General features: G+C 51.5%; 1 protein-coding gene across 1 annotated transcript; it reads right to left on the reverse strand.

Annotated features, from left to right (window-relative positions):
* Positions 1-35: 35 nt before the first annotated feature.
* On the reverse strand, positions 36-23795 carry ISYNA1 (inositol-3-phosphate synthase 1). The gene is made up of 10 exons (XM_060232763.1): positions 23674-23795; positions 19163-19324; positions 15490-15619; positions 13635-13828; positions 10961-11110; positions 7762-7977; positions 5281-5445; positions 3013-3126; positions 1904-2121; positions 36-435 (listed from the first exon to the last, which is right to left on the reverse strand). The coding sequence occupies exons 1-10, from the start codon at positions 23785-23787 to the stop codon at positions 225-227; spliced, it is 1674 nt and encodes a 557-aa protein (XP_060088746.1). The 5' UTR covers positions 23788-23795; the 3' UTR covers positions 36-224.
* Between the last annotated feature and the right edge of the window lie 3803 nt (positions 23796-27598).

Genomic DNA, 27598 nt, shown 5'->3' on the forward strand with positions numbered 1-27598 from the left:
CAATTTCATTGAATGACACAACCCCCCCACCCTTATTTTTCTCTCCAAAACTTTATTATTTCAGAGTTGAACATTCATTTTGAATAAATGCCTTTCAAAAGGAGAGGGGGGGAGTTATTCTGCCCACCTTTAGTGATGCACTGTTCCTCCTTCCTTTCCTAAACCTACTCAGTACAAAAAAGACAAGACAGCAAAGACAGACCAAGAGAAACGGAAGAGTCCCATCAGCGAGCGTGTCCTGCAGCCAGGCCGGGGGGCATAGGCCCATCGCTTTCTTGGGGGCACAGGAAGCCGTTGACATGTGGGGCTTTCTTTGGGAGAGAGGCAGGCCAAGGTGGGGTGGACGCGGAGGAGGGGCGCCTGGTGCAGCCCCACGGCTGTTGGGTCTTGTACTCCAAGAGCATGTGGTTCTGGGGTGGAAGGCCCACGCAGGCCCTGATGCAAGACAGAAAGGGGAGGGGGGAATCAGTGAGACTCTGTCCTTGAGTCGCTCTAAGACTCTGTCCTTGAAAGGGCAGCTTCTGGGAGAGCTCTCTCAGAAGCTGCCCTTTCAAGGACAGAGTCTCAGAGCGGCCTACAATCTCCTTTCCCTTCCTCCCCCACAACAGACACCCTGTGAGGCAGGTGGGGCTGAGAGAGCTCTCCCAGAAGCTGCCCTTTCAAGGACAGAGTATCAGTGTGGCTCACAATCTCCTTTCCCTTCCTCCTCCACAACAGACACCCTGTGAGATGGGTGGGGCTGAGAAAGCTTTTATAGCAGCTGCTGTTTCAAGGACAACCTTTGCCAGAGCTATGGCTGATCCAAGGCCCTTCCAGCAGCAGCAAGTGGAGGAGTGGGGAATCAAAGCCGGTTCTCCCAGATAAGAGTCCATGCACTTAACCACTACACCAAACATTGAGGCAGTCTTTTCTACTCAGAACTTGGCATCAGCTCCCCAAGGTCTCAGGACTCTACTGAAGGTCTTCAGTGGTAGAGCCTCTGCTTGGTAAGCAGAAGGTCCCAGGTTCAATCCCCGGCATCTCCAACTAAACAGGGTCCAGGCAAGTAGGTGTGAAAAACCTCCGCTGGAGACCCTGGAGAGCTGCTGCCAGTCTGAGGAGACAAGGCTGACTTTAATGGATCCAGGGGAGTCTGATTCAGTAGAAAGCAGCTTCATATGTTCATATATATGGGGAGGGACGGTGGCTCAGTGGTAGAGCATCTGCTTGGTAAGCAGGAGGTCCCAGGTTCAATCCCCGGCATCTCCAACTCAAAAGGGTCCAGGCAAGTAGGCGTGAAAAACCTCTGCTTGAGACCCTGGAGAGCGGCTGCCAATCTGAGTAGACAAGACTGACTTCGATGGGCCGAGGGTCTGATTTAGTATAAGGCAGCTTCATATGTTCAGCACTACGGAGTCAACCTTTAGGGGAGGGACAGTGGCTCAGTGGTAGAGCATCTGCTTGGTAAGCAGGAGGTCCCAGGTTCAATCCCCGGCATCGCCAACTCAAAAAGGTCCAGGCAGTAGGTGATAGAGATGGAGGGACGGTGGCTCAGTGGTAGAGCATCTGCTTGGTGAGCAGAAGGTCCCAGGTTCAATCCCCGGCATCTCCAACTCAAAAGGGTCCAGGCAAGTAGGCGTGAAAAACCTCCGCTTGAGACCCTGCCAGTCTGAGGAGGAGGGGCAGCTTCATATGTTCATAAACTAACTTAAGAAGTGGGCATTTTGCAAAGACTCAGCCCTCCGTGATGCACAGAAGCAAGAACTGGGACTGTGATACTGACTGCTGGGATGGGGGGGACGGGTTCTCTTTGCTGCCCATCTCCTTCTACTGTGCGGAAATGGGTTCCAGCAGCAAGGGGGGCTACCTATCTTCTCCTGGCCCGGGGCTCCAACCCAGCAACCACGGCGACTGCCGCACATACCTGAAGAAGTTCTCCAGGGCGGCCCGTTGGCGGAAGAGGGCGTTCACCACCGGGGTGCCTTGAGGGACCAAGGGGGCTTTGCAGAGGAAACCGAGCAGCGACAGGATGCTATGGAGGGGCTGCGGCTCCGTCTCGCCCTCCACCCCCACGCGGATCCGCTGACAGAGCTCAGTGAGGATCACCAGGTCCAAGATGATGGGGGCGGCCAGGAGGGAGTCCTGGAGGGGGGGGGGGAGAAGAAGAATTGCAGATTTATACCCTGCCCTTCTCTCTGAAGTGACCCAGAGTGGCTCACAATCTCCTTCCGCTTTCTCCCCCACAACAGACACCCACTGAGGCAGGTGGGGCTGAGAGAACTCTTCCAGAAGCTGCCCTTTCAAGGACAGAGTCTCAGAGGAGCCTACGATCTCCCTTCTCTTCCTCCCCCACAACAGATGCCCTGTGAGGCAGGTTGGGCTGAGAGGGCTCTCCCAGAAGCTGCCCTTTCAAGGACAGAGTCTCAGAGCGGCCTACAATCTCCTTTCCCTTCCTCCCCCACAACAGACAACCTAATGAGGCCGGAGGGGCTGAGAGAGCTCTCCCAGAAGCTGCCCTTTCAAGGATAGCGTCTCAGAGAGGCCTACAATCTCCTTTCCTTTCCTCCCCCACAACAGTCACCCTGTGAGGCAGGTGGGGCTGAGAGAGCTCTCCCAGAAGCTGCCCTTTCAAGGACAGAGGCTCAGAGCGGCCTACAATCTCCTTTCCCTTCCTCCCCCACAACAGACACCCTGTGAGGCAGGTGGGGCTGAAAGGGCTTTCACAGCAGCTTCCCTTTCAAGGACAACCTCTGCCAGAGCTAAGGCCATTCCAGCAGCTGCAAGTGGAGAAGAGGGGAATCAAACCCAGTTCTCCCAGATAAGAGTCCACACACTTCACCACTACACCAAACTGGCTCGCCTGGTTCAGAATCAGAAGGGACCTCCGCCCTAATCATTCCCTCCACCCTGTCCCGGTTCAGTACAAGTTGGGAGGGGGGGGGGTGTTGGACAGCTCTGTGGCCTCCCCCAAGCCCCCCTCCTTCCTCTCCCTCCCTGCCCACCCCCCCGGCTGCCACGTGGTTCCTCACCCACCTCGCAAGTGTTGTGGATCACGACGGTGTTGGTGCCCCCCAAGGCAATCTCTGACGTGTACTCATCCAAGGCCCGCTTGCTGTCCCCCACGTAGGGGACGTACTTGATGACCACCTGGAGAGGGAAGAGGCAGGGTGGAATATTCCTGGAGATTTGGGGATGGACCCCGGGGAGGGACTTCGGTACACCCACAAAGCCCTCCCTTCAAAGCAGCCTTTTTCTCTGGAGGACCCCTCGTCTCTGTCCTCTGGATGGGGGGGCGGGGTCTACTTCCAGGAGACTCTCAGGCCGCACTTGGACAGGTTGTCACCAAACCCCTTTCCGTAAAAGCACAATAATCAAGAATTAACTCTTAAACAAATGTCAGCATTTACTATCAAATCCAAACCGTCCTAAATTCCAATAGCATATACAAGAAATCTCAGCCTGTGGTTTTGAAAAGCAGGGGAGCGAGATTAGTTTGCAGGCTTTGAGCCCAGTTCCAAAAAAGTAGAGCCCCGTGGCGCAGAGTGGGAAAGCTGCAGTGCTGCAGTCGGAGCTCTCTGCTCATGACCTGAGTTCGATCCCGGCGGAAGCTGGTTCAGGTAGCTGGCTCCAGGTTGACTCAGCCTTCCATCCTTCCGAGGTCGGTCAAAGGAGTACCCAGATTGCTGGGGGGAAAGTGTAGATGACTGGGGAAGACAATGGCAAACCACCCCGTAAAAAGTCTGCTGTGAAAACATTGTGAAAGCAACGTCACCCCAGTGTCGAAAACAACTGGTGCTTGCACAGGGGACTGACTACCTTTACTTTTTTAGCCCAGTTCTATTACATGATAACCAAAACGTACTCAGAAAGCGACATGAAGGGAATTTGCAGATACGTTCCATAACGAATTATAAATACAACATAGTAAGGCAGAATGATACTAGCGGGGAAGGCGGTCATCGCTTTGGGGTGGAAAGATAAAAGTAAATGGTCAATAGAAATCTGGCACAGCTATTTGTTTGATTACATACAGTCTGACATCGTGGCAACAATCAACAAGGATTCCACGTGGGAAGATAAAGTCAAGGAAATCGAGACCAGATGGAACCCTTATTTAGAGTGGATCTCAGGAGAAACAAGGAAGGACATTCAGTGGAAGATCAGGACTCTGTGCCCTTGGCTGAGGGGAAAAGACTAAGAGAAGACGGGGAGGGTTGGGGGGGGGGAAGGGTTATTTGTAATTCCAACATTCATATGTTGTAATGGCCAATTGTATAAGAGTCAATAAAACATAAAAATATTTATAAAAAAAACCAACAACATAGTAAGGCAGGGGAAATGGTACATAATGGAAGAGTAACAATTGAATTTCAACACTACTTACCTACAGCAATCATTATTTGAGAAGACAGTCCCTGGGAGAAGGGGTATTGGGCCTGAAACAATTTTTGGACCAATTCTCCAGTCAGACTTTCCATAATAAACTTTATTACATTTGGACGTTAGTCACAGAAAGTACAGTAGGAGTGGCGCGCGTTGTGGATGGATCTTTTCCTATATAATTTCTTGTCTATTATATTAAAATTTAGTACTGTTTGAATTTGAGAGTAAATACAGTAACCAGAGCCCCATGGCGCAGAGTGGTAAAGCTGCAGTGCTGCAGTCGGAGCCCTCTGCTCACGATCTGAGTTTGATCCCAGCAGAAGCTGGTTCAGGTAGCTGGCTCCAGGTCGACTCAGCCTTCTATCCTTCCGAGGTTGGTCAAATGAGTCCCCAGCTTGCTGGGGGGAAAGCGTAGACGACTGGGGAAGGCAATGGCAAACCACCCCATAAAAAGTTTGCCGTGAAAACAACATCACCCCAGAGTCGGAAACTACTGGTGCTTGCACAGGGGACTACCTTTACCTTTTACATTAACCAGGTTTGAATACTGGATTTGAACACTTGGTATACTTCATATCTCTCTGCTTGTATGTAAGAATGCATACTGTTAATTGTTTAACTTCTGCTTTGTATTTTTGTATTTTTTCTTCTTCTCTACACGGATGGTCTAATGACTGTAACAAATATGACTATGAGAGTAAATACTTATATTTGTCTAATAGTTAAATTTTGATTATTGTGCTTTTAAGGAGAGGGGCTTGGTGACAATGGGCGCAGTATTTCCTCCGCGGTCCTGGCAGCTAGAGAATCCTACATAAAAATGGGAGGGGGGGGGACCCTGCGGCTTCCCCACTCAAGCCATCCCCCCCTCCCTGCCCTGACTTCATGCCAGACTCTGCCTGGCGGCCCCCCACGCACACAGTGATCCGGCCGCTCCCCTGGCCCGTAGAGGAGGGGATTGGACTGGACCATGTCGTCGACCACGCTGCTCTTAGAGACCTCCTTCGAGCGGAACTGGGCAGGCGCGGAGAGGTTGCAGCCGTCGTTGTTGCCCAGGTGGTTGTAGCTGACGATGGAGACGGGCTGCGGGGAAAGGAGGGAAGCCGGCCCTTGTCAGTGAAAGAAAAGGTACACCCAAGCCAAGTTTCTAGACCTCAAGAAAGCTGGTGGAAGCCCTGTGATACAGGACAGAACTGTACCTGATCTATCCACTTGGTGTAGTGGTTAAGTGCGCGGACTCTTATCTGGGAGAACCGGGTTTGATTCCCCACTCCTCCTCTTGCACCTGCTGGAATGGCCTTGGGTCAGCCATAGCTCTGGCAGAGGTTGTCCTTGAAAGGCCCTCTCCAGCCCCACCCACCTCACAGGGTGTCTGTTGTGGGGGAGGAAGGTAAAGGAGATTGTGAGCCGCTCTGAGACTCTTCGGAGTTGAGAGCGGGATATAAATCCAATATCTTCAATCTTCTTCACTTGCCTCGGCCATCTTATACAGGGGACTGGACAGATTGACGGAGCTACTAGCCAGGGTTGTTACTTTATGCTGTGAAAGCAACAATAGCTTCACTTTGGAAGGATAAAAGAAAAATTGTGGCGCACGTACACTATGAGCAAAATAACAGCGAATACAAAAAATTTAACAAATAATACTTCCATGACAAATTTTGAAGCAAGGTTTCCAATAATAGATTTCTTAATTTCTCAAGGTGAAATCCCAATTAATAAATCGTATTTGTATTGAAAATATTTATTGGAGTAGGAATAAGCAATATTGAGCAACATAAAGTGTTCTTTTCTCTTTTTAAACAGTCGAAAACGCCACACAGCTATTGTATATTATTGTATATTATTTTATATATTGTATATTTTATATATTGCATATTTTATATATTGTATATTTTATATATTGTATATTATTGTATATTATTTTATTATATCATGCGAATATATTATTTCGTCAATGTAGTAACTATTTATGTTAAAAGAAAAAAATGAAGCTCCGACAGTTTAAGATGTAACATGAAAGATATGTGTTGTATTTTGCAAATATTGTGTTCAATTTCAATAAGACCATTTAAAATGTTTTTTAAAAAGAGAGCGAGAAAGCTACCAGCCAGGGCAGGAGTGGCCAAATTTACTTAATGTAAGAGCCACATAGAATAAACGTCAAATGTTTGAGAGTGACAAGACGTGAACATCAGATATTCGAGAGCCACAAGACGGAAGGAAGATAGATGTGGGAGGGAGAAGAAGAAGAAGAATTGTAGATTTATACCCCACCCTTCTCTCTGAATCAGAGACTCAGAGCAGCTGATAATCTCCTATATCTTCTCCCCCCACAACAGACACCCTGCGAGGTGGGTGGGCCTGAGAGGCCTTTCATAGCAGCTGCCCTTTCAAGGACAGAGTCTCAGAGCGGCCTACAATCTCCTTTCCCTTCCTCCTCCACAACAGACACCCTGTGAGGCGGTTGGGGCTGAGAAAGCTCTCCCAGAAGCTGCCCTTTCAAGGACAGAGGCTCAGAGTGGCCTACAATCTCCTTTCCCTTCCTCCCCCACAGCAGACACCCTGTGAGGCGGGTGGGGCTGAGAGGGCTCTCCCAGAAGCTGCCCTTTCAAGGACAGAGTCTCAGAGCGGTTTACAATTTCCTTTCCCTTCCTCCCTCACAACAGACACCCTGTGAGGTGTGTGGGGCTGAGAGAGCTCTCCTAGAAGCTGACCTTTCAAGGACAGAGTCTCAGAGCGGCCAACAATCTCCTTTCCCTTCCTTCCCCACAACAGACACCCTGTGAGGTGGGTGGGGCTGAGAGAGCTCTCCCAGAAGCTGCCCTTTTAAGGACAGAGAATCAGAGCGGCCTACAATCTCCTTTCCCTTTTCCCCCCACAACAGACACCCTGTGAGGTGGGTGGGGCTGACAGAGCTCTCACAGCAGCTGCCCTTTCAAGGACAACTCGCGCGAGAGCTATAGTTGACCCAAGGCCACTCCAGCAGCTGCAAGTGGAGGAGTGGGGAACCAAACCCGGTTCTCCCAGATAAGAGTCCGCACACTTAACCACTACACCAAACTGGGGAAAGAGGTGGAAAGAGAGCAACTTTAAATGCATTCTCTAAGCCACTGGTTGGCTTGGAGAAGTGATTTAAGGAGACAAATGCCTTCTTCAAGCCAGCTGATGGGGCGGTGGGGGCTTCAATAGCCACATGTGTGAAAAAGCCACATGTGGCTCCCGAACCACAGTTTGGCCACCCCTGAGCCAGGGTGACTACAGGCAGCCAGGCTCTGAATCCCAATGCTGGGAGACAACGTCAGGGCTCTTGCAACCTGTTCAGAGTACCTAGAGGTGGGCATCATCCACCTACACACACACACACCCCCCCGTGACCCCACCTTCCTCCACACTAACCTTAAGCCCTGAGCTGACCAGGAAATCCACCAGGACGGACTTGAGCTTCGTCTGGCCGGACTTGAAGTCGTCTCCTGCAATGAAGACCCCTCTCTGGACTGCCAGCTCCACAGCCCCTGGCACAAAGGTGTTCTGTGGGGAGCCGTTGATGTAAGCACACCCCTCCAGGATGCTGGCCACCGCGTAGAGAGTGGAAGGCGACACCTCTCGGTCACACTGCGGGGAAGACGAAAAAGCTTCAGGGGACAGCATAAGAACATAAGAGAAGCCATGTTGGATCAGGCCAATGGCCCATCCAGTCCAACACTCTGTGTCACATAAGAACATAAGAGAAGCCATGTTGGATCAGGCCAATGGCCCATCCAGTCCAACACTCTGTGTCACATAAGAACATAAGAGAAGCCATGTTGGATCAGGCCAATGGCCCATCCAGTCCAACACTCTGTGTCACATAAGAACATAAGAGAAGCCATGTTGGATCAGGCCAATGGCCCATCCAGCCCAACACTGTGTCTCATAAGAACAGAAGAGAAGCCATGTTGGATCAGGCCAGTGGCCCCTCCAGTCCAACTCTCTGTGTCACATAAGAACAGAAGAGAAGCCCTGTTGGATCATGCCAATGGCCCATCCAGTCCAACACTCTGTGTCACATAAGAGAAGCCATGTTGGATCAGGCCAATGGCCCAACCAGTCCAACACTCTGTGTCACACAGTGGCCAAAAAAAATTATACACACACACACACACTCATATATATACACACACACACACACACTGTGGCTAATAGCTGCTGATGGACCTCTGCTCCATATTTTTGTCCAATCCCCTCTTGAAGCTGGCTATGCTTGTAGCCGCCACCACCTCCTGTGGCAGTGAGTTCCACATGTTAATCACCCTTTGGGTGAAGAAGTACTTCCTTTTATCAATTTTAGCCTGACTGCTCAGCAATTTCATTGAATGCCCACGAGTTCTTGTATTGTGAGAAAGGGAGAAAGTACTTCTTTCTCTACTTTCTCCAATCCATGCAGAATCTTGTCAACATCTATCATGTCACGTCAAGCGTTTTAACCTTTCTTTATAGGGAAAGTGTTCCAAACCTTTAATCATTCTAGTTGCCCTTTTCTGGAATTTTTCCAAGGCTATAATATCCTTTTTGAGGTGCGGTGACCAGAATTGCACACAGTATTCCAAATGAGACCGCACCATCGATTTATACAGGGGCATTATGATACTGGCTGATTTGTTTTCAGTTCCCTTCCTAATAATTCCCAGCATGGCGTTGGCCTTCTTTATTGCAATCGCATACTGTCTTGACATTTTCACTGAGTTATCTACCACGACCCCAAGATCTCTCTCTTGGTCAGTCTCTGCCAGTTCACACCCCATCAACTTGTATTTGTAGCTGCGATTCTTGGCCCCAATGTGCATTACTTTGCACTTGGCCACTCTGAACCTCATCTGCCACGTTGACGCCCACTCACCCAGCCTCAACAGATCCCTTTGGAGTGCCTCACAATCCTCTCTGGTTCTCACCACCCAATCCCAGGCAATCCCAGGGAAGTACACCACTTCTCACCCCGTTGTCTTAGGCAAGAAGCCTCGGTAGTCCTGGGGTGCAGCACCAGGTGGTTTCTAACCAAGGACAGGCCGACCAGAATCGTAGAATCCTAGAGTTGGAAGGGACCTCCAGGGTCATCTAGTCCAACCCCCTGCACAATGCAGGAAACTCACAAACACCTCCCCCTCAATTCACAGGATCTTCATCGCTGTCAGATGGCCATCCAGCCTCTGTTGGAAAACCTCCAAGGAAGGAGAATCATAGAACCCTAGAATTGGAAGGGACCTCCAGGGTCATCTAGTCCAACCGCCTGCACAATGCAGGAAACTCACAAACACCTCCCCCTCAATTCACAGGATCTTCATCGCTGTCAGATGGCCCATCCAGCCTCTGTTGGAAAACCTCCAAGGAAGGAGAATCATAGAACCCTAGAGTTGGAAGGGACCTCCAGGGTCATCTAGTCCAACCGCCTGCACAATGCAGGAAACTCACAAACATCTCCCCCTCAATTCACAGGATCTTCATCGCTGTCAGAGGGCCATCCAGCCTCTGTTGGAAAACCTCCAAGGAAGGAGAATCAAAGAACCCTAGAGTTGGAAGGGACCTCCAGGGTCATCTAGTCCAACCCCCTGCACAATGCAGGAAACCCACAAACACCTGTCAAGAGTCACTCCATCTTCTTCCTCTTGTCATGTGTATTCAATTGTACAATGCTATGCTGTGCTTCAATGCTATGCTACGCTTGCTATGCCTTTGATATAACTGTAACTTGTTGCTTAACTGGAGGGAGGATGGCATGTCTGGGAAGTGGCTAGTTGCTAGGTAACCAAGGTCGAAGAGTTGGAGGAGATGAGAACCATGAACTGATAGCGGGCACCTGCACTGATGAGAGCTTAGCAAAAACCCCGCACAAAACCCCCGCTTTTGCTTGGCGTGCTTTGGCTTGAATTATAACAGTCAGTGCAAAGGTTTATAAGATGGGGGAACTGACAGGGAGGTCAGTTCTGACAACGCATGTGTATGCCCATGAAGCTGGAATAAAGATCTTGAACTTCAATTGTCTTTTCCTTGACTCTGGGTCTGACAACCCCTCCCCCTACATTCACAGGATCCTTCCTCATTGCTGTCAGATGGCCATCTAGCCTCTGTTGAAAAACCTCCAAGGAAGGAGAGTCCACCACCTCCCAAGGAGGAAGCCTGTTCCACTGAGGAACCGCTCTAACGGTCAGGACGTACTTCCTAATGTTGAGCCAGAAGCTCTTCTGATTTAATTTTAACCCATTGGTTCTGGTCCTGCCTTCTGGGGCCACAGAAAACAATTCCACACCATCCTCTATAGGACAGCGCTTCAAGTCCTTGGAGATGGTGATCCTATCACCTCTCAGCTTCCTCTTCTCCAGGCTAAACATCCCCAGCTCCTTCAATCTGTCTTCACATTTAGTTGCCCAGGTGGTTGTAGCTGACGATGGAGACCCATATTTTGTGAAGCGCTGCTCTCCAAGAAGAGCGTCTCAGCCAGAAACCACACCATTTTGGGTCAGAAGAATGCATTTAAACCTGCAGCGGGTATCCGGCCCCTTGGGCAAAAGCCAACACAAGAGCCCAACGGAGAGCAGAAGAGACCGGGGGGGGGCGGCCTCACCTCAATGGCTTGCAGCAGGTGGGCGGCCGTGTCATTGATGCCGGGCTGCACCTCGCAAAACCGCTCCGTGTTGGCTGTCCAGAGGACAATCACCTTGTCCACCCCACTAGAGTTCTTGAAGTCCCGGAGGTCGTGGCGGATCTGAGCCACCTGCAGGGGCGGGAGGGGGGATTTCAGAGTGTTAGGCTCTGGCTACAGAGTGGACGTCTTTGGACAGGTTGGGACCAGCTGCTGGCCAGAAAGAAGACACTGCAACAGAAACCCCTGGAACTCCCAGCTGCTCAGCAAAAGCGGCTCAGCCTTCCTTGGGCGTATTTCGAAGCACTGCTCGCCGTCAGCAACTGAACTTTTGGGATTCGTTCATTCCTGACAGAGCAGCAGTGGAAGAAGAAGAAGATATTGGATTTATATCCCGCCCTCCACTCCGAAGAGTCTCAGAGCGGCTCACAATCTCTTTTCCCTTCCTCCCCCACAACAGACACCTTGTGAGGTGGGTGGGGCTGAGAGAGCTCTCCCAGAAGCTGCCCTTTCAAGGACAGAGTCTCAGAGCGGCCTACAATCTCCTTTCCCTTCCTCCCCCACAACAGACAACCTGTGAGGCTGGTGGGGCTGAGAGAGCTCTCCCAGAAGCTGCCCTTTCAAGGACAGAGTCTCAGAGCGGCCTACAATCTCCTTTCCCTTCCTCCCCCACAACAGACAACCTGTGAGGCTGGTGGGGCTGAGAGAGCTCTCCCAGAAGCTGCCCTTTCAAGGACAGAGTCTCAGAGCGGCCTACAATCTCCTTTCCCTTCTTCCCCCACAACAGACAACCTGTGAGGCTGGTGGGGCTGAGAGAGCTCTCCCAGAAGCTGCCCTTTCAAGGACAGAGTCTCAGAGCGGCCTACAATCTCCTTTCCCTTCCTCCCCCACAACAGACACCCTGTGAGGTGGGTGGGGCTGAGAGGGCTCTCACAGCAGCTGCCCTTCAAGGACAACCTCTGCCAGAGCTCTGGCTGACCCAAGGCCATTCCAGCAGCTGCAAGTGGAGGAGTGGGGAATCAAACCTGGTTCTCCCAGATAAGAGTCCGCACACTTAACTACTACACCAAACTGGCTCTCCAAGAACAAGACACAAATCAGAGAGCTTTTTTGGATTGCCTTAAACCTACATAATGCAACTTTTCATTATAACCCCCCCCCCCCCCAAAATAAAGCTTGTTGAAAACCTCCTCCGCAGCTGCAGCAAGCCTCAGTTTCCACTTATGAAACATCTGAAGCTGCCTACTGAGTCAGACCCCCCCTGGGTCCCTCAAAGTCAGTCTCGTCTACTCAGACTGGCAGCAGCTCTCCAGGGTCTGAAGCGGAGGTTCTTCTCACCTACTTGCCTGGACCCTTTTTTAGTTGGAGATGCCGGGAAGTGAACCTGGGACCTTCTGCTTACCAAGCAGCTACTCTACCACTGAGCCACCGTCCCTCCCAGGAGCATAAGACCAGGCCTACCTTACAGGGGTGTACACTAAACATTTTGAACACTTTGGGGGGAAAGCCGAGCTACGAAGAAACATTCCTTCATAAAAGTTTGGGGGTTAGCTAACTGGAGAGACTCAGACCCTCTGTCCCGCCACAAAGCATCCAAGGGGAGCCTCAGAAAGGGACTGGCTCTCCTGCCGTAGAAGGTTGCCCTTTTTTTGCTAGGGGTTGCCAACTCCACGTTAAAAATTTCTGGGGATTTGTGAGTGGAGGCTGAGGAAGGCGGAGTTTGGGGACAGACCTCATTCGCATATAATGCCAGGGATTCTGTACTCCAAAGCAGCCGTTTTCTCTGGGGGAGCTAATCTGGAGTCTGGATAACATTTGTAGTTCTGGGGAATCTCCAGGAGCCGCCTTCTCTAAGCTCATTCCAAGACCTGCCCCCAAAGACCACCACCACCCCAGGAAATCCCTCAAAAACAGGCCCAGAAGTGCTCCACCCCTTGCAGGCAGAAACCCACAGACTGAGTTGCCACTCGGTGAAAGAAAAAAGAAGAAGATATTGGATTTATATCCTGCCCTCCACTCCGAAGAGTCTCAGAGCGGCTCACAATCTCCTTTCCCTTCCTCTCCCACAACAGACACCCTGTGAGGCGGGTGGGGCTGAGAGAGCTCTCCCAGAAGCTGACCTTTCAAGGACAGAGTCTCAGAGCGGCCTACAATCTTCTTTCCCTTCCTCCCTACAAAAGACACCCTGTGAGGCAGGTGGGGCTGAGAGAGCTCTCCCAGAAGCTGCCCTTTCAAGGACAGAGTCTCGGAGTGGCCTACAATCTCCTTTCCCTTCCTCTCCCACAAGAGACACCCTGTGAGGCAGGTGGGGCTGAGAGGGCTCTCCCAGAAGCTGCCCTTTCAAGGACAATTCTGCAAAAGCTATGGCTGACCCAAGGCCATGCTAGCAGGTGCAAGTGAAGGAGTGGGGAATCAAACCTGGTTCTCCCAGATAAGAGAGCTATGGCTGAGCCAAGGCCATTCCAGCAGGTGCAAGTGGAGGAGTGGGGGAATCAAACAGGGTTCTCCCAGATAAGAGAGCTGTGGCTGACCCAAGGCCATTACAGTAGGTGCAGGTGGAGGAGTGGGGAATCAAACCCAGTTCTCCCAGATAAGAGTCCGCACTCTTAACCACTACACCAAACCGGCTCACCCAAGGCCCCTTGGCAGCACCTACCTGCTCAGCCATGGTCCCCCCCAGGACGTTGTCTGCTCTCTCCTCCTGGTTGGCAGCGATAAACTCCGGGCTGTAGATGCCCGGCCGAGGCTTCAGGCCCTGCAGGAACGGCCGGAGTTGCTGCTGAAGCGACCAGTCCAAGACTTCGGCCCTTTGCATGGCATCCGCCAGGTTCATCCCGGAGATGTCCCACCCTGGTGGGGAGAAGAGAGGCCCTCCAAGCAAGCCGCCCCTGGGAACGGCCACCTGCCACGCCTGGGATGCCCGGATCAGCCATTTGGCCAAACCGCCCTCCAGCAGAAAGGCATTGGTGGGGGGGAGGTGGTTCTGTTCCACAGCTGGCCAAGCTATCTCCCTGCAAAACCCACCAGGGAAAGAAGGCACCTGAACCAAGCTCAAATTTTCAAAAGTACAGAAGTCAGTGTGTGGACACAGGGCTGCTCTCAGCTGCTGCCTCTCTGCTTCATTCCCCAGTAGGGTCGCCAAGTCCAATTTAAGAAATATCTGTGGGCTTTGGGGGTGGAGCCAGGAGACTTTGGGGGTGGAGCCAGGAGACATTAGGGGTGGAGCCAAGATCAAGGCTGTGACAAGCATCATTGAACTCCAAAGGGAGTTCTGGCCACCACATTTAAAGGGACGGCACACCTTTTCAATGCCTTCCTTCCATAGGAAATAATGAAGAATAGGGGCACCTTCTTTGGGAGCTCATAGAATTGGACCCCCTGGCCCAATCCTTTTGAAACTTGGGGGATATTTTGGGGAGAGACACTAGATGCTGTACTGAAATTTTGGTGCCTCTACCTCAAAAAACAACTATCCCTCAGAGCCCCAGATACCCGCGGATCAATTCTCCATTATTTTCTATGGGAATAAATCTCCATAGGGAATAACAGAGTTCCCAGCAGACATTTCCCTCCCCTCCCCCCGCTTTCTGATGACCCTGAAACGGGGGGAGGGCCTCCAAACCGGGGGATCCCCTGTCCCCACCTGGGAATTGGCAACCCTATTCCCCAGCCCTAGGCAGTGCCGGATTAAACCCCGTGAAGGCCCCGAGGCAGCCAATCTTGGGGGCCTTCTCGCCCGCCCCTCCGCCCAAAGCCCCCCTGCAGCCTGCAGGCCCCTTCTCAAAAGCCCCTTTAACAAAGCTGTGGGGAAGAGGCAGAGAGAGGCAAACTTGGGGCGGAGCCAAGATCAAGGCTGTGACAAGCATCATTGAACTCCAAAGGGAGTTCTGGCCCTCACATTTAAAGGGACGGCACACCTTTTCAATGCCTTCCTTCCATAGGAAATAATGAAGGATAGGGGCACCTTCTTTGGGGGCTCATAGAATTGGACCCCCTGGTCCAATCTTTTTGAAACTTGGGGGGTATTTTGGGGAGAGGCACTAGATGCTATACTGAAAATTTGGTGCCTCTACCCCAAAAAACAGCCCCCCCATACATTGTAAAATGTATGGAAATGATTTTATTGCATATTTCTGTTTTTTTAACGTTCGACGTTGTTTTTAACCGTTGTCAGCCACCCTGAGCCCGTCAGGAGAGGGCAGGATATAAATTTGATAAAATAAATAACTAAAATTAATATCTGGAGTAAAACTTTGGTCGGTCTTCAATGGGGGGAGGAGGGCAAACTTGCTTAACGTAAGAGCCACACTCAATCAACATCAGATGTTTGAGAGCCGCAAGACATAAACATCAGATGTTTGAGAGCCGCAAAGAGATGGAGAGAGGTGGAAAGAAAGCTACTTTAACTTTAAATGCATTCTCCAAGCTGCCGGCTCGCTTGGCTTGGAGAAGCGATTTAAAGAAAGAAAATGCCTTCTCCCAGTCAGTCCACAGGGAGTGGATCTACCTACCATCAAAGACGATGTCATCTGGATGTACCATAGGAAGGAGTTCCCGGAAGGGAATGAAAACTTCTCCAGAGCGGCCAGTGCCCAGGGACACGGTGGAGGCTTGCAAGAGGGACCCGTAATAGTTGGCTTTCTGAGGGCCAGAAGGAGAGAGAGCTGATATCAGGGGAGAGGCAGGGAGGATCCACTAGCCGCATCGCCTGGAGAACGTTCCCCAACAACAGATAGCCTCCCCATTTCAGAGAGCTTTGAGCCTATCTGCTATAGTGTCTGACTAGCACTCAGGAAACCTGGGTTCAGATCAGTGTAATGTTGTTAAGACTTCTACAAGAATATTTGTTACTCTAAAAATGGTGTACACTGTCAGGAAGGTCTTCCTAATGTTTTGCTGGAAACTCTTTTGACGCACCTTTATAGAGCCGTTTGGGGAGGGACGGTGGCTCAGTGGTAGAGCATCTGCTTGGGAAGCAGAAGGTCCCAGGTTCAATCCCTGGCATCTCCAAAAAAGGGTCCAGGCAAATAGGTGTGAAAAACCTCAGCTTGAGACCCTGGAGAGCCGCTGCCAGTCTGAATAGACAATACTGACTTTGATGGACCAAGGGTCTGATTCAGTACAAGGCAGCTTCATATGTTCATAGGTTATCTCCCATGCCATATTTGTTTCACCTAGAAAACCATGAATACAGAGGAATAGTCTCCCTTATGAGGTGCGACGCCCTCCCTTCTGCAGTTACAGGGAAATCCCCTATGAACCTCATATACGCTCTTGCTGTAATGATGGCATAGAGTCATTAAATAAAAGGTAGTCCCCTGTGCAAGCACCAGTCTTTTTCGACTCTGGGGTGACGTTGCTTTCACAACGTTTTCACGGCAGACTTTTTACGGGGTGGTTTGCCACTGCCTTCTCCAGTCCTCTACGCTTTCCCCCTAGCAAGCTGGGGACTCCTTGGACCGACCTCGGAAGGATGGAAGGCTGAGTCAACCTCGAGCCGGCTACCTGAAACCAGCTTCCACTGGGATCGAACTCAGGTCGTGAGCGGAGAGTTCAGACTGCAGTACTGCAGCTTTACCACTCTGCGCCACGGGGCTCTATAGAGTCATTAGTTCATGTCTTTTATGATTGCAAGGTGTACAATAAGCATAGGGAATCTGTCCTACCTTCCATGGTTACTCCTCCTACTAGCAGTCATAAAATATGCCAACTTAAAGAACTCCTGGAGGGCAAATATCCTGCAGTTACACTTAAAATAGCTAAATTTGGTTGGTTCGCCTTTAGGATGAGACAATTACTAGTAGCCTAAAATGCCGGAGTATGTTTGCTTTAATGGCCATTTCTGTATATTTTTCAATTTTATAACTGAAAATTGCAAAATTGAAAATTATACTTGAAAACTATAAAGTTATAATACTTTTATCATGTTTTACAGATTGTTCTTATGGATATGTATAGCTATCCCTTTTGTTTAAGAGGCTGGCTCTTGCTGTAAATAAAATCTATCGGTCTTTGATTAAATTTCAACCCATTGGTTGAACACAGAGGGTTTTTTTTTTTAAAGGTGTTTTCTTGTTATCTCTCCCGTGGGATTGAGAGAACTGGGAAAAGGAAGCTCTGGCTCTTTCCCTTCCTCCCCAGGGGAACAGGAGGGGGAAGAGCCTCAGCCAATAGAAGGAAGAGAGGCTTGGCTTAGTAGTTCTGCTGTGTAATTGAGAGAGCCTGGCAAAGCAAGCTCTCCCTCTCCATCCTTCCTCCCCAAGGGAGGAACCTCAGCCAATGGAGAAAATAGAGGCTTTGCTCTGTAGCTCCTGTGCGATTGAGCGGGCCTGACAAAGCAAGCTGTGACGCAGAAAGAAGCAAGAGAGAGGGAGAAGGCAGCAGATTTGCTCAGGCCTGATAGGAGCCCTCCGGGGGCCTGATCTGGCCCCTGGGTGGCATGTTTGACACCCCTGCCCCTAAATCCTTTTCTCACAAACTACCGCCATGACAAGTCTCCCCCAGCCTATTATTATGCATCAGACTTTCCTACCTAAATGCAGAACTTGTCATTTACCCCAGTTAAAATTCATTTTGTTTTAGCTCAGTTTTCCAGCCTGCCAAAATCACCCTGTATCCTGTTTCTGTCTTCTACTGTATTTGTGAACCCTCTCAATTTAGTATCATCTGCAAATGTAATAAGCATTTCCTCTCTCCCTTCATTCAAATCCCTGATAAAGATATTAAACAAAACAGGTCCCAGGACAGATCCGTGAGGCACTCCACTGGCCACTGCTCTCCAAGAGGATGAGGAACCATTCATGAGCACTCTTTAGCTGCCACCTGTCAACCAGTTACAGAGCCACCTAACAGTAAGAGGATTCAAACCACATTTTACCAACTTATCAACAAGAATATTATTAAAAGCCCTGACAGAAATTAAGATAAACTATGTCTACAGCAAGGGATTCTGAAGCAGTCAAACAGACTTTTTTTAAAGAAAGTACTCGGGGACGGGAAGAAGAAGAAGATGACATTGGATTTATATTCCACCCTCCACTCAAGAGTCTCAGAGCGGCTCACAATCTCCTTTCCCTTCCTCCCGCACAACAGTCACCTTGTGAGGTGGGTGGGGCTGAGAGAGCTCTCCCAGAAGCTGCCCTTTCAAGGACAGAGTCTCAGAGCGGCCTACAATCTCCTTTCCCTTCCTTCCCCACAACAGACACCCTGTGAGGGGGGTGGGGCTGAGAGAGCTCTCCCAGAAGCTGCCCTTTCAAGGGCAGAGTCTCAGAGCGGCCTACAATCTCCTTTCCCTTCCCCTCCCCACAACAAACACCCTGTGAGGGGGGTGGGGCTGAGAGGGCTCTCACAGCAGCTGCCCTTTCAAGGACAACCTCTGCCAGAGCTATGGCTGACCCAAGGCCATTCCAGCAGGTGCAAGAGGAGGAGTGGGGAATCAAACCCGGTTCTCCCAGATAAGAGTCCGCACACTTAACCACTACACCAAACTGGGAGGGCTGAAAGTTAATTTCATTTTATCCCTTATACCAGGGGTGGCCAATGGTAGCTCTCCAGATGTTTTTTTGCCTACAACTCCCATCAACCCCAGCCAGCATGGCCAATAGCTGGGGCTGATGGGAGTTGGAGGCAAAAAAACCATCTGGAGAGCTACCGTTGGCTGTCCCTGCCTTACACCCATCACCCTGGCCTCTTGGCAGGTGGGATGCCGCTGTTTCATTCTGAAATTAAATTTCCCAGGCAGCCCACAAGAAGACAAGCCATCTCAAGCCAATCCAGCCACCCATCACTGGAAGACTTTGCCCTTGGCCTCTTCCCAAAGTGCACTGCAGGAGAGAAGCCCGCAAGGAGGTAGTTCCCCAACAGAAGGGGCCACTCCTGAAGAAGTCCTGCCACTCCAGCCTCTGTTCCTGGCAACTGTGGAGAGCTCAAGAGAGCACCAGCCAATCTTGCTTTTAAGAGCCAGAACGTGCTTATATACAGGGCTTTTTTGTAGCAGGAACTCCTTTGCCTATTAGGCCACACCCCCTTGATGCCGCCTGTACTAAGAGCCCTGTAAGCTCTTGGAGGATTGGCTACATCGGGGGGGGGGGTGTGGCCAAAGGAGTTCCTGCTACAAAAAAAGCCCTGCTTCTATGGTTCCAGGGGCGCAGAGAGGGAAGGAGAAAGCGAACGGCATAGACTTACCTTAGTGCCTGTCTTGGTCGTCCAGGAGAGACCCAGCCGATTGGCCAAGACGGCCGCCGTCACCGTGGTGCCGTTGTTCCCACCCCAGCCAACCAGCATGACCCCCAGCTTTGGAACGTGCCTCTCCGTGCGGAAGGTGAGCTTCGTGGAGCAGGGCTTCACCTGTGAGGAACAACCCCCCCACCCCCCATTGGACACTATTAGCTGAGGAGAGCTGAAGGTAGGCTTGCCAATCCTCAGGTCCCAGCGGGGGTTCTTCCGCTTTCCCAGGCTCCTTCCCGCCCCCAGTCAGCTGGCCGAAGGGGGGAAGCCCCGCCCCCAAAACCACTATGTGACTTTCCTCCTCCAAAGGCTGAAGTCTCCAATTGAAAGGCTTCCTCTTGGGATGGGGTGTCTGTTACTTGGAAGAAGTTAGCAGCAACTCGTGAGTAGAGAGGCCAATCCCTCACTTCAGAGTTGCCAGAAACGGGGCGGGGGGGTGTCTGTTGAGCACTTCGTTATTCCCTATGTGGAGATTGATTCTCATAGGGTATAATGGGGAATTGATCTGGAGGTTTCAGGGGATCTGGGAGAGTTGTTTTTTAAGGTAGAGGCACCACATTTTTAGTATAGTATCTAGTGCCTCTCCCCAAAGTACCCCCCCCCCAAGTTTCAAAACTATTGGACCAGGGGGTCCAATTCTATGAGTCCCAAAAGAAGGTGCCCTTATCCTTCATTATTTCCTATGGAAGGAAGACATTTAAAAAGGTGTGCGGTCCCTTTAAATGTGACGGCCAGAACTCCCTTGGAGTTCCATGATGCTTGTCACACCTTTGTTCCTGGCTCCGCCCTGATGTCTCCTGGCTCCACTCCCAAAGTCTCCTGGCTCCACCCCCAAAGTCCCCAGATATTTCTTGAATTGGACTTGGCAACCCTAGCTGAAGGGCTTAGAGACAGCAACAGCACCACACACACACACACACACACAAACACACCCTGGTGTACACTGGCAGCCTCTCCTCTGGCTCACCAATACAAAAGGGCAGAGTTAAGGGGATGTTAGCAGAACTCCAGCCAAGGGGGCTGCTTCTGTACCATCTTGGGCACAGCAGCTGCCTTCTGCCAAGCCTATTTCTCTGCCACAAGACAAGAGCTTGCACAGCACAGGGCTATTCTGGGCGGAGCAGAAAACATACAGAGAGAATTCAACAATCCCCCCCCCACCTTTCTAGCCCTCCTCACGCAAGTCCTTGTGACAGGAGACTGAATGGGTAAGTGCAACATCTGCTGAAATCTCTAGGCATTACGAAGCCCACATAGAGCAGACTCCAGTGCCTGGATTACGGGGAGGGACGGTGGCTCAGTGGTAGAGCATCTGCTTGGTAAGCAGAAAGTCCCAGGTTCAATTCCCGGCATCTCCAAAAAGGGTCCAGGCAAGTAGGCGTGAAAAGCCTCAGCTTGAGGCCCTGGAGAGCTGCTGCCAGTCTGAGAAGACAAGACTGACTTTGATGGACCAAGGGTCCGATTCAGTATAAGGCAGCTTCATATGGTCATATATATATGTTCATTACCCAGATGTGTGTGGTGCCCAATTCATGGGGAGAAATTGCTTAAGCCTCCTCCAGTATTATTGGAGCCCTCCCACCCTCGAAAGTGCCCTGTGGCGCAGAGTGTTAAACCTGCAGTACTGCAGTCCTAAGCTCTGCTCATGACCTGAGTTCGATCCCCGGCGGAAGCTGGGTTTTCAGGTAGCCGGCTCGAGGTTGACTCAGCCTTCCATCCTTCCGAGGTCGGTCAAATGAGCACCCAGCTCGCTGCAGGGAAAGTGACTGGGGAAGGCGATGGCAAACCACCCCGTAAAAACGACTGGTGCTTGCACAGGGGATCTTTCCTTTTCCTTCCCATCCGTCACAGTCATCTTCAGAAGCCCCCCCATTCCACCTGAGGCTAAGGGGATCGTGACCCCAAGAAGGGGCTTTCTTGGTCACAGCACCAAAACTTTGGATTTTCCCCCAGGGAGATGTGTCTGTCTTTCTGTTTCTTCTGGCATGCCCCATTAACAGTGAATGGCTCTTCTTCTAGTAAAGAAGGAGGAGATATTGGATTTATATCCTGCCCTATACTCTGAATCTCACTCAGAGCGGTCACAATCTCCTTTATGTTCCCTCGCCACAACAGATACCCTGTGAAGTGGGTGAGGCTGAGGGAGCTCATACAGCAGCTACCCTTTCAAGGACAGAGTCTCAGAGCGTCCTGCAATCTCCTTTCCCTTCCTCCCCCGCAACAGACACCCTGTGAGGCGGGTGGGGCTGAGAGAGCTCTCCCAGAAGCTGCCCTTTCAAGGACAGAGTCTCAGAGCGGCCTACAATCTTCTTTCCCCACCTCCCCCACAACAGACACCCTGTGAGGTGGGTGGGGCTCAGAGAGCTCTCTCAGAAGCTGCCCTTTCAAGGACAGAGTTTCAGAGCGGCTCATAATCTCTTTTCCCTTCCTCCCTCACAACAGACACCCTGTGAGGTGGGTGGGGCTCAGAGAGCTCTCCCAGAAGCTGCCCTTTCAAGGACAGAGTCTCAGAGCGGCCTACAATCTTCTTTCCCCTCCTCCCCCACAACAGACACCCTTTGAGGCGGGTGGGGCTGAGAGGGCTTTCACAGCAGCTGCCTTTTCAAGGACAGAGTCTCAGAGCGGCCTACAATCTCCATTCCCTTCCTTCCCCACAACAGACACCCTGTGAGGCAGGTGGGGCTGAGAGAGCTCTCCCAGAAGCTGCCCTTTCAAGGACAACCTCTGCCAGAGCTACGGCTGACCCAAGGCCATTCCAGCAGCTGCAAGTGGAGGAGTGGGGAATCAAACCCGGTTCTCCCAGATCAGAATCCGTGCACTTCACCACTACACCAAACTGGCTCTCACAGTTGTTGTTTTTTTGTGTCTTTAATGGAAAGTATAATTTTAAACAAAGCTTGAGTCCAGCAGGGGCACCCGGAAGACCAACAGAGTTTAATTCTGGGGATCAGCTCTCGTGTTCCTGCAGAAGCAGGCCGAAGTTTCTACCCCAAATTAAACCTCGTTGGTCTTCAAGACGCCCGACTGAACTCAAAACTTTGTTGTGCTGCTTCAGAGCCCCACGGCTGCCCCCCTGGATCTACCTGTATAATTTTAACTGTACCTTGACGGATCAAATGTTTTAAACAACTGCAGCCTGGTGTGCCTCGGTCAAGTGCAAAGGAAGCATAAAAGTGTTTTAAATAAAATATTACATGAATGAAATGAATACTATCCTCAGCGTCCTGGAGAAACAGGCCCTCAATGCCTCCCACCACCGGCCTCCATTTTCTATTTGCTCCCCTCCTTCTCTTTATGAGAACTCAGCCATCTCCCCAAGGCCAACGTGAGGCTTTTAAAAAGGCAAAGGTAGTGCCCTGCGCAAGCACCAGTCGTTTCTGACTCTGGGGTGACGTTGCTTTCACAACGTTTTCACTGCAGACTTTTTACGGGGTGGTTTGCCATTGCCTTCCCCAGTCCTCTACACTTTCCCCCCAGCAAGCTGGGGACTCCTTTGACCGACCTCGGAAGGATGGAAGGCTGAGTCAACCTGGAGCCGGCTACCTGAACCCAATTTCTACCGGGATCGAACTCAGGTTGAGAGCAGAGAGCTCGGAGTGCAGTATTGCAGCTTTACCACTCTGTGCCAAGGGGCTTTTACCAGCAGCCAAAAGACCACTTGCCCTTACAGCAGTTGGACTGCGGACATTTTGACAGTTCTGCTTCTTGAGCAACTGGAACAGTGGAATGTCTGTAAACATTCCACATCAGGCTGACGCTGCCCTGCGGCCAATCAGTCTCATCAGCTCCTTGAGACAGCAAATTCCCCCTGCCCCTCCCCCCTGCACCTTTGGCCAAGATTCTCCCTCCCCCCCCCCCATCGTTTAGCAGCCAGTCTCACCTCCTGAGCCCCGCTTTCTGCAGCTTGACTACCGCTTTCTGCCATGTCCCCCCCTTATAACATTGCCGATCCCCAAGTGAGGGCAGGGGATCCCCCGGTTTGGAAGGCCTCCCCCCACTTCAGGGTCATCAGAAAGCAGGGAGGGGGGAGGGAAATGTCTGCTGGGCACTCCATTATTCCCTACGGAGACCAATTCCCATAGGGAATAATGGAGAATTGAACTTCTGGTATCTGGGGCGGCTGTTTTTTGAGACAGAGGCACCAAATTTGCAGCATAGCATCTGATGACTCTCCTCAAAACACCCTCCGTGTTTCAAAAGGACTGGACAAGGGGGTTCCAATTTTATGAGCCATGAAATAAGGTGCCCCTACCCTTCATTATTTCCAACGGAGGGAAAGCATTTAAAAGGAGTGCGGTCCCTTGAAATGCAATGATCAGAACTGCCTTTGGAGTTCAGTCGCGCTTGTCACAACCTTTCTCCTGGCCCTGCCCCCAAAGTCTCCTGGCCCCACCCCCAAAGACTCCTGGCTCCACCCCCAAAGCCCCCAGATATTTCTTGAATTGGACTTGGCCACCCTACCCCCTTACCTTTGTGGTGCCTTCCTCCTGGCACACCAGAGCCGTGTCGTAGGTGTAGCGGGCCTCGATGAAATCGGGGGTGTAGGTGACATTGGGGCTGTCCACCACAAACGATGTCGCCATGGTGTCTATGCTGGATGGGGTGGGACGGGGAGAAGTATGAAAATTAGGCAAAGCCCCCCTCTTGCCCCAGATTCTCCCAAGAGGCAAGAAGATGCTCTCCCCCCTGGATTACAGGAGAAGGCCTGTTGCACCTCTTCCCCCTGCTCACTCCCTGCCGCCCCTCTGTATGAATCAATGCCCCAGTTAAAGCAACAGGTAAGGAGCCCAGCATCTCTGGAAGGGGGGGAGGGGAGGCTCTGCGTCAGGAGCGCCAGGTGCAGCAGGGAAGCAACAGTTAGCCCCTTAGGAGGTGAACTGGAAGCCATCAGGGCCAGTTCATTCACTCCCGCAGGGAGGAGCCAGCCCCCCTCCCCCGCGATCGTGCAGCCCAGCCCCTGCAGAGTGAACAAACGGAGCAGAGGCCAAATGCATTCCGAAGGGAAAACGGAAGGAGGCCATAAACTCCCACAGAGACACAGCGGGCAGCCTCTTCTGCCTGCAGGAAGCCGCTGTTTCGCGGGGCTTTAAAAGCCGGAGCAGCTTTTTCTGCAGGGCCGGGGGTGGGGTGGTCCAAGGGCAGCCCCAGACGCCCCCCCCCCCAAGCCAGCTCGCCCCGGCCACGCCCGCCTTTCTTCCCGAGCCCCCCAAGGAAGGCAGGAAGGGGGAAGGAAAATAGAGGGGGGAAGAAGACTGGAAGGATCGTCGAGCCCGTTTTGTCCTCCCGGCCTGTTGGCAACCGCTCCTCCCCGAGGGAGACAGAGACAAAGGGCCAGGGGCGGAGGGGGCGCGCACCTTCCTTCCCGGCTGGCCTGGCTCGGTCGCTGCGCTCCGCTGGGGGCCGCCGCCGGTGCTGCCGGGCTTAAAGGGCTCTCCGGCCACGCCCACCCCTCTGGCCCCGCCCCCTCACGCCCCGCCCCCCGCGGGTGATTTCCCCCGGCCTGGCGGTGCCAACCCCCCGGTGGGAGAGCGCGCCCGAGGACGGGGGGAGGGGGGGCAGGGGGCGCCCTCCGCTGGGTGGGCCGGCCTGCAGCAGCCCCCCTCCCCTTCCTTCCGCGAAGATGGAAGCCTTCCTTCCCCCCCAAGCCAAGAAGAGAGGAGTTGGACGTACCTGGCCAGTGGGATGGGGAGGGAAACAAATCTAAGGCAGGAAATGTCTGGGGGATTTGGGGGTGGGGCCGGGAGACTTTGGGGGTGGAGCCGGGAGCGAGGGTGTGGCAAGCACGACTGAACTTCCCTCCTCGCCTCCCCCCCAAAGGGGGGATTCTCTGCTCCCCAGGCCTCCAAAGCTGGATTGTTGCCTGCTACAAAGGGTGTCATCAGGCTGTGAACTGTTTTTAATGATAGATCCACGCGGGCAGCCGTGTTGGTCTGAAGCAGTTGAACCAAGCAGGAGTCAAGTGGTACCTTTAAGACCAACCCATTTTTATTGAGAACGGAAGCTTTCGTGTGCTCTCTAAGCACACTTCCTCAGACGAGGAATCCGGCACAGTGAGCGAAGCCAGACAGAGCTGAGCAGAGCCGCACAGAGCTGGTAGGCAGTGGCCCAGACTGCAACATGGGACAGATTTAAGAACCAACGACGGTGAAGTAAAATTATCTGGTAGGCGGTGGTTGAGAATGTGAAAGGGTACAATGACAGAATAGTACAATTAACCAATTGAGCAAACCTTTGATCAGAGTAGCATGAGCATGCGAAAGCAACAAAACAGCAGTATGTCAAAATGGGAGATTGTCTGTCAATGACAATGGGAGATGGGTTCAATATATGTCATTCCATATCGCTGTTTTGTTGCTTTCCCATGCTCATGCTGCTCAGATTAAAGGTTTGCTCAATTTGTTAATTTTACTATTCTGTCGTTGTACCATCTTACATTCTAAACCCCTGCCTACCAGATAATTTGACTTCACTGTCATTGGTTCCTAAATCTGTCCCATGTTGCATTCTGGGCCACTGCCTACCAGCTCTGTATGGCTCTGCTCAGCTCTGTATGGCTTTGCTCACTGTGCCGGATTCCTCATCTGAGGAAACGTGCTTAAGAGCACACGAAAGCTTACAATGGCTCTGCTCAGCTCTGTATGGCTTTGCTCACTGTGCCAGATTCCTCGTCTGAGGAAGCGTGCTTAAGAGCACACGAAAGCTTACAATGGCTCTGCTCAGCTCTGTATGGCTTTGCTCACTGTGCCAGATCCCTCGTCTGAGGAAGCGTGCTTAAGAGCACACGAAAGCTTACGTTCTAAATAAAAATTGGTTGGTCTTAAAGGTGCCACTTGACTCCTGCTTGGTTTTAATGAATGGGATTTACGGATTTTATATGTATTTTGTGTTGATGTACATCACCTAAAGCCTGGCAGAATAAAGTGATTCACAAATATCATCATCATCATCAACAGCAACAAATTAGAATCATAGAATCCTAGAGCTGGAAGGAACCTCCAGGGTCATCTAGTCCAACCCCCAGGACAATGCAGGAAACACCTTCCTCTACATTCACAGGATCCTCATTGCTGCCAGATGGCAATCTAGTCTCTGTTGAAAAACCTCGAAGGAAGGAGAGTCCACCACCTCCCAAGGAGGAAGCCTGTTCCACTTCTGGCCATACGTTCCTTTCAAATGCTTTCCCTACACTGGAAATAATGGCAGATGGGGGCTCCTTCTTATGAGGCTCCTACAATTGGACCCCCTGGTCCAATCTTTTTGAAACTTGGGGGGCTTTTTGAGGAGAGGCACCATAAGAACATAAGAGAAGCCATGTTAGATCAGGCCAATGGCCCCTCCAGTCCAACACTCTGTGTCACATAAGAGAAGCCCTGTTGGATCAGGCCAATGGCCCCTCCAGTCCAACACTCTGTGTCACATAAGAGAAGCCATGTTGGATCAGGCCAGTGGCCCCTCCAGTCCAACACTCTGTGTCACATAAGAACATAAGAGAAGCCATGTTGGATCAGGCCAATGGCCCCTCCAGTCCAACACTCTGTGTCACATAAGAACATAAGAGAAGCCATGTTGGATCAGGCCAATGGCCCCTCCAGTCCAACACTCTGTGTCACATAAGAACATAAGAGAAGCCATGTTGGATCAGACAAGTGGCCCCTCCAGTCCAACACTCTGTGTCACATAAGAACATAAGAGAAGCCATGTTGGATCAGGCCAGTGGCCCCTCCAGTCCAACACTCTGTGTCACATAAGAACATAAGAGAAGCCATGTTGGATCAGGCCAATGGCCCCTCCAGTCCAACACTCTGTGTCACATAAGAACATAAGAGAAGCCATGTTGGATCAGGCCAATGGCCCCTCCAGTCCAACACTCTGTGTCACATAAGAACATAAGAGAAGCCATGTTGGATCAGGCCAATGGCCCCTCCAGTCCAACACTCTGTGTCACATAAGAACATAAGAGAAGCCATGTTGGATCAGGCCAATGGCCCCTCCAGTCCAACACTCTGTGTCACATAAGAACATAAGAGAAGCCATGTTGGATCAGGCCAGTGGCCCATCCAGTCCAACACTCTGTGTCACATAAGAACATAAGAGAAGCCATGTTGGATCAGGCCAGTGGCCCATCCAGTCCAACACTCTGTGTCACATAAGAACATAAGAGAAGCCCTGTTGGATCAGGCCAATGGCCCATCCAGTCCAACACTCTGTGTCACATAAGAACATAAGAGAAGCCATGTTGGATCAGGCCAGTGGCCCATCCAGTCCAACACTCTGTGTCACATAAGAACATAAGAGAAGCCATGTTGGATCAGGCCAGTGGCCCATCCAGTCCAACACTCTGTGTCTCACAGTGGCCAAAAAAAATTATACACACACACACACACACACACACTG

This window comes from Heteronotia binoei, chromosome 2 (genome assembly GCF_032191835.1).
Source record: "Heteronotia binoei isolate CCM8104 ecotype False Entrance Well chromosome 2, APGP_CSIRO_Hbin_v1, whole genome shotgun sequence".
Lineage (NCBI taxonomy): Eukaryota > Metazoa > Chordata > Lepidosauria > Squamata > Gekkonidae > Heteronotia > Heteronotia binoei.